We start from the raw sequence: 7,363 nt of genomic DNA on the forward strand, positions 1-7,363 counted from the left end.
GTAGTAGTAGTAAATAATTAGTAGTAAATAATTAGTAGTAGTAGTAGTAAATAATTAGTAGTAGTAGTAAATAATTAGTAGTAGTAGTAAATAATTAGTAGTAAATAATTAGTAGTAGTAGTAAATAATTAGTAGTAGTAGTAAATAATTAGTAGTAAATAATTAGTAGTAGTAGTAAATAATTAGTAGTAGTAGTAGTAAATAATTAGTAGTAGTAGTAAATAATTAGTAGTAGTAGTAGTAAATAATTAGTAGTAAATAATTAGTAGTAGTAGTAAATAATTAGTAGTAGTAGTAAATAATTAGTAGTAGTAGTAAATAAGTAGTAAATAATTAGTAGTAGTAGTAAATAATTAGTAGTAGTAGTAAATAATTAGTAGTAGTAGTAAATAATTAGTAGGCTAATGCTGCTATCACAACAAAATTACTCTTCTACACTTCAAGAAGTACTCATCAACTGTACTGATTAGCTCAATCAGTTCATGTCATTTCAAAGCTTCAATTTACTTGTCTTTAAATAAGTACACATGTACACTCGAAATCCCCACCTTTGAACACAAGTCAACTAGTAAACTTGATTGATTTTTATTTCAGGCTTTAAATGCCTTGTTATTTTGGGCCACCCTGACCAATCGTCATAAACTAGCCAAGGTTATCTGGAAGAGAACAGAAGATCCAATGACCATGGCTATTATTATCTCTATGATTTTAAATAATCTTTCTAAATATTGGTGTAAAGATATCGACATTAAACGCAAAATCAAGGTCAATGCTGAGTAAGTTGTTTTTTTTCGTTTTTTTTTTTTAAATTTGCCTCAAACTAGACACTCTGTGACCTAGGCCAGTGCTTTCAGTAACCCTTTCAACCCTAGCGGCCAGTTTACCGACCAAACACTAATGCGATATATACCCAAGCAGCTGGTAAACCGGCCATTACCAAGTGATGTCATACAACATTAACATCATACGCTTTTACTTTTTTAACTTGGTTACAGGGTACAGGGTATAAGATGTTTTATTTTATTTATACTCAGGGTTCAAAGGGTTAAGACTCGTTTCAATACACTTCAATAATAGACAGAGCAAAATTCACAAAACTGAGAATCTCTACTTTTAACTTCACAAGGCATCAAAATTTACGATTGACAAAAAAATAAATCAACAGAATGATAATTGAATGAAAAAAGTAAAAAAAAGCTCATTTTAGCAGATCTTCTATTTGTCACTTTATAAATTTAAAAACCGTGAATCATTGTGACGAAATTCGGTGTTGAATCCTTATTTACAGGAATATAGGTAATTATAAAATATAAAGTGAAGTGCTTTAGTCCATGTTCTGAATCAGATCAACAGGAATATCTGAAGTCAACTAGATATAGAAAGACCAGGACGAGGACAGGAATATCTGAAGTCAACTAGATATAGAAAGACCAGGACGAGGACAGGAATATCTGAAGTCAACTAGATATAGAAAGACCAGGACAAGGACAGGAATATCTGAAGTCAACTAGATATAGAAAGACCAGGACGAGGACAGGAATATCTGAAGTCAACTAGATATAGAAAGACCAGGACGAGGACAGGAATATCTGAAGTCAACTAGATACAGAAAGACCAGGACAAGGACAGGAATATCTGAAGTCAACTAGATATAGAAAGACCAGGACGAGGACAGGAATATCTGAAGTCAACTAGATATAGAAAGACCAGGACAAGGACAGGAATATCTGAAGTCAACTAGATATAGAAAGACCAGGACAAGGACAGGAATATCTGAAGTCAACTAGATATAGAAAAACCAGGACAAGGACTGGAATATCTGAAGTCAACTAGATATAGAAAGACCAGGACAATGACAGGAATATCTGAAGTCAACTAGATATAGAAAGACCAGGACAAGGACAGGAATATCTGAGGTCAACTAGATATAGAAAGACCAGGACAAGGACAGGAATATCTGAAGTCAACTAGATACAGAAAGACCAGGACAAGGACAGGAATATCTGAAGTCAACTAGATATAGAAAGACCAGGACAAGGACAGGAATATCTGAAGTCAACTAGATATAGAAAGACCAGGACAAGGACAGGAATATCTGAAGTCAACTAGATACAGAAAGACCAGGACAAGGACAGGAATTTCTGAAGTCAACTAGATATAGAAAGACCAGGACAAGGACAGGAATATCTGAAGTCAACTAGATATAGAAAGACAAAGACAAGGACAGGAATATCTGAAGTCAACTAGATATAGAAAGACCAGGACAAGGACAGGAATATCTGAGGTCAACTAGATACAGAAAGACCAGGACAAGGACAGGAATATCTGAAGGCAACTAGATACAGAAAGACCAGGACAAGGCAACTCGTTACTGACATCAGCTCTATAATAATTTTTTTGTGTTAATAATGAAATTGATAATTGTTCCAACAAGGAATTTCTTCAAAGAATAACTTCACGTGTTTCATTGTCTTGCATACTGATTCATGTTTATCAGAATTTTGATCAAAAGTTACATTAGTAGTACTAAGGGTCAAATTTTATGTTCTGGTACGTTTTCTTTCTCGTCTTCAACCTTCGCAATCACATCGACTGTCTCAGTATTATCAATATTCGTATTAGAAAGATCGATATACTCTCCAAATTCCAGCCCTTCTCCATCTTGCACTCGTCTTAACTCGTTAATTTCATGTTCTTCATATCTCGTACGATTTGATTTGAGTCTTTCAATGACTTGCCGCATTTTAAATGTTGGTGTTTTTCTCAAAGCGCGAAGAGCTGAGTTTAGTGGTACTGATTTTGGTTTTTTGACGTTCATTCCTGTCAAACGCTGTAGAACTAAATCTTGTGTATTGTACGTCCCTTCTAGCTGGCCATCTTTATGGTTACCATGGATATATTCCCATGCTTCTTTGTGTTCAGTTGGTTTTTTAGGAACGGTGAAATTAATGTCTGTGGTTTTGTTGTCCATTTTGTTGTGGTCTGTGTCCTGTTCTTCATCCTCACTGCTACTCTCAAACCATAGTTTTTTATGTTTCGTTTTTCGTGGTTTATTGATGTCTTTGATGAACGTGTTGACTTTCTTTTGAACCGTTTCAAATTGTCGATGGAGCATTTCTGGAGTCAGAGGTTGGATTGGTTTCTGATTTGGAAGATCCAAGGTGATGTGGCTTTGAGCATGAACACTGTTATTTCTGTTACTTCCTTTCTTCACAGAATCTTCCTCTTCATCCGAGCTGTCGGAGAATTCTGCTGATTTGGTCCTGACGGAAATAGCTAGTTTATTTTTGTCTTGATCTTTTCCAAAGAGGACAGCTCGTAGATCCACTTTTTCGTATTCGGCGAAATCATCATCCGAATCGGAGCAATCATACGTTGGAACTTTGCGTGGATATGGAACATTTATGTTTAAAACTTCAGCAGTTCGTTCCAGTCTTTGTCCACGATCAATTTTATTGGCGCCAAATTTCACGCTGTGTTGTTTGCGATGGGATGTTTTGTTAATTGTTGGCAAGGTGGTGGCAGATGTGGACTCCTGTTTTCTGATTCTGTTAATAACCATGGGTGCTGATTTTGTAGATCTGACTTTAGAGTTGTCTCTACTGTGAAACGTCTGTGCTGTTTTGGATCGCTCGGTTAAAATTTCATCGAATTCTGTGTTTAAACGTTTCTGTTTTAAAAATTCTCGAGCCTTAGCTACGACAGGTGTCAAGGCCGTGTTGTCAATTCCTCGTTGACGGACTGGATGTTTGAGTCTTTTCTCCAAATATGGAGTATCAATATCGGCACAGAGGCGTCTGGACGATGAAATTATTTGAGAATCATCGTAATTGTAGTCAGCTTGAGGTTCTATTCGTTTCCGCAGCTCGATGTCGTGTTTCCGTTTGTCCAGTTCTAAAAGTTTCATCTCAAACTGACAGTTACTTTTGTTGTGATAAATTTTTTGAATCACCTGATCTTTTTTACGATCTAGATTATCCTTGGTGCTACGAAAACTATTTTCACAAACTTTGTTCCTTACTGTCGTCATCTTCTGCTGCATGTTTCCTTTTTTCTGGAAATCTCCCTGCGCCTCCGTTCTCATGGTTTTAAACGGATTGGAAACCAGTTGATCCGTGTCCATGATGAAATAGTTTCCTGGAAAGAGAAAAATAAATAATTCAAAACAATTCCAAAACAAGTTGGGTTGGAACACTGTCTTTTATTAGGAAGTGGAATAGCTCAGTAGGTAGCGAGTTGGATTGTCGTCTGCTAGACGTTTAGGTGCTGTGGTTTCGAATCCTCCTCAAGGTAAGGAAATTTCTGATGCCTGTGCCAATGCTTCCAAGAGTCGGCCCAGTGTCAGATCTCACCCCCTAAGACCTAATTTACAGTTGGGTTGACTGGAATGATGAGGAAAGATGACTTATTTAAAATCATGTACCGCCCAAGATTAGAGCCTACCTTGGTCTCAGTATATTGTTTGTATTATCACCTACCCTGGTTATTAACATTAGGTCTCAGTAGAGTCTGTATTATCACCTACCCTGGTTATAAACATTAGGTCTCAGTATATTGTCTGTATTATCACCTACCCTGGTTATTAACATTAGGTCTCAGTATATTGTCTGTATTATCACCTACCCTGGTTATAAACATTAGGTCTCAGTATATTATCTGTATTATCACCTACCCTGGTTATAAACATTAGGTCTCAGTATATTGTCTGTATTATCACCTACCCTGGTTATAAACATTAGGTCTCAGTATATTGTCTGTATTATCACCTACCCTGGTTATAAACATTAGGTCTCTGTATATTGTCTGTATTATCACCTACCCTGGTTATAAACATTAGGTCTCAGTAGAGTTTGTATTATCACCTACCCTGGTTATAAACATTAGGTCTCAGTATATTATCTGTATTATCACCTACCCTGGTTATAAACATTAGGTCTCAGTATATTGTCTGTATTATCACCTACCCTGGTTAAAAAAAACATTAGGTCTCAGTAGAGTCTGTATTATCACCTACCCTGGTTATAAACATTAGGTCTCAGTATATTGTCTGTATTATCACCTACCCTGGTTATAAACATTAGGTCTCAGTAGAGTCTGTACCCCCATTTTATACTTTAAGATCTCTTTTCCTTTTTTTTGATATTTCTCGCAAAGTATTCCAAAAATATACATCCAGTGCCTTAATTTTTATGCAAATCTAATTTTTCTGATAAAAAATTTAAGCTACACTTTTAAGCTCCAAAATTCAACCAATGTAATGTCCTTCACAATCTAAAAACAACAGCACATTTTTTAAGTTCCTATATTATATCTATATCCTATAAGTCTGAAAATAGTTTCACAAATAGACCGTATTGAAATTACATTTCAGTCTAAAAGAGATTTAAAACAAGTCTAGACTTGGTATAGATTATTATAATCTACTGGTTTAAATTAAATTTGATAAGTTTTATTTTGAGATAATGTGTTGAACAGGATTATTGAAAAAATGTCCCTTCTCCTAAATCCAATCTTCTACGATCAAAGAGATACAGTCTGATAATCCTTTAATCCTAATCTAGTTTGTAGTTAATTAATTGTTAATCTTGTAACCAAATTCATTTAATTTTAAGGCATTTATAGAAATTAAAAATTATATCTGATCTTTACGTGTATATCAGAGACACTTAAAAAATATAAGCATTTACACCATTACTTATTTATACTTATTTTAAGAAATTTAAGGGCATTGAGAGGGCTTCAATTCTAGTTTTATTTTGTCATTCAGGGTAAGTTAACAATTAACAGGCTTTCAAAAAGGTGTCTTCTTATTGTATATCTATCTGTAACACAAAAACAACAAAGCTTGAAATAAGATAAATATTTTCACAAATGAAAAAACTGAATAAATAAATAAAACTTCCTGAATCTTACCAGATTGTTGTATGGGAGAAATAACAGCTTCAAAAGATGTTCGCATTGGAAATATTGACATTCTGTCTACAATTTTATAGACTCTAGATATAACAGGAATCTTTCACAATAAAGTTTCTTTTTGTCTCAAGAATTTCTTTTTATCCCAAAAGTTTTATTGTCATTAAGTTTTAGTAAACATGCTGTTAAAAACAATTATATTCCTTTCAAATTAGAAATACACAAAATATTATATCACCAGATATTCCTCAAATCTTGTTTTTTCACTCAATAATTTGTTTCAATGCCATACAATTTTGACTGCCATGTTAATTATTAAACAATTGATACGTTTTATCAGTTCTAATGGTCCACTCAATATTTTAATGTAGAGTTGGAATTGACAATATGTCTTATTCTAAGTTGATTTATCCAAAATATTATCAACAAAAAAACACTATAGAAATACCATGATCAATTGATCAAAACTACCAATCTTTTACACATCTGATGGTAATGATTTGCTCTCCTAAAATCTTGATTAAATTTGAACTTATTTCATCCAAATATTATCTTCAAAACGTATACAAGGTGTCCATATCTTTTGATGTAATCTATCCTACGTAAAAACCTAAATTAAATATGACTCTAACTTGTTAATATTTGTTTCAAGATATCTACCAGAGCAGAACGTATCACTCAATACTGTCATTGTTAGAGGTATATAATCATCAAATTTTAGATTGTAATATTTAATAGAGGGGGGTTGATAGTAATATTTGATAGAAGGGATGTTGATAGTAATATTTGATAGAAGGGATGTTGATTGTAATATTTGATAGAAGGGGTGTTGATTGTAATATTTGATAGAAGGGATGTTGATTGTAATATTTGATAGAAGGGGTGTTGATTGTAATATTTGATAGAAGGGATGTTGATTGTAATATTTGATAGAAGGGGTGTTGATTGTAATATTTGATAGAAGGGATGTTGATTGTAATATTTGATAGAAGGGATGTTTGTAATATTTGATAGAAGGGATGTTGATTGTAATATTTGATAGAAGGGAAGTTGATTGTAATATTTGATAGAAGGGATGTTGATTGTAATATTTGATAGAAGGGATGTTGATTGTAATATTTGATAGAAGGGATGTTGATTGTAATATTTGATAGAAGGGGTGTTGATTGTAATATTTGATAGAAGGGCGACTAACTCACTGAGCCATCACATTGTAACTTGAGGTGAAAATTTCTAATGAAATTGGGTACACAAATGTGAAGGTATATTTCAACTATAATCACTCACTGAGACTGAGGGTGATACCTCTCAAGGTATACCATATACTAGTATTGGATCTTTGACCTTCAGGTGTTCAACTCACTGTGCCTCTGTAGCATCCCCAATCATCTAAACATCTCATACATTTTAATGGCAACGGTGTTGACTATAGGGTTAAAAATCATTCATT

At 33.8% G+C, this 7,363-nt stretch overlaps 2 protein-coding genes across 2 annotated transcripts in view; one reads left to right on the forward strand and one right to left on the reverse strand.

The window, feature by feature from the left end:
• LOTGIDRAFT_175813 (hypothetical protein) overlaps nt 1-780 on the forward strand; it is a gene marked incomplete at both ends in the record, with an annotated part of 12,384 nt that extends 11,604 nt beyond the window's left edge. Inside the window, one exon of the mRNA XM_009060474.1 lies at nt 595-780. Coding sequence (XP_009058722.1) covers nt 595-780 — 186 coding nt within the window. The remainder of the gene's footprint in view (nt 1-594) is intronic.
• Nucleotides 781-2,533: 1,753 nt separating this feature from the next.
• On the reverse strand, nt 2,534-5,106 carry LOTGIDRAFT_175814 (hypothetical protein; the record flags this gene model as incomplete). Its single annotated transcript, XM_009060475.1, has 2 exons — nt 2,534-4,137; nt 5,064-5,106. The coding sequence occupies 2 exons, from the start codon at nt 5,104-5,106 to the stop codon at nt 2,534-2,536; spliced, it is 1,647 nt and encodes a 548-aa protein (XP_009058723.1).
• Between the last annotated feature and the right edge of the window lie 2,257 nt (nt 5,107-7,363).

Source organism: Lottia gigantea, assembly GCF_000327385.1.
Source record: "Lottia gigantea unplaced genomic scaffold LOTGIsca_421, whole genome shotgun sequence".
NCBI lineage: Eukaryota > Metazoa > Mollusca > Gastropoda > Lottiidae > Lottia > Lottia gigantea.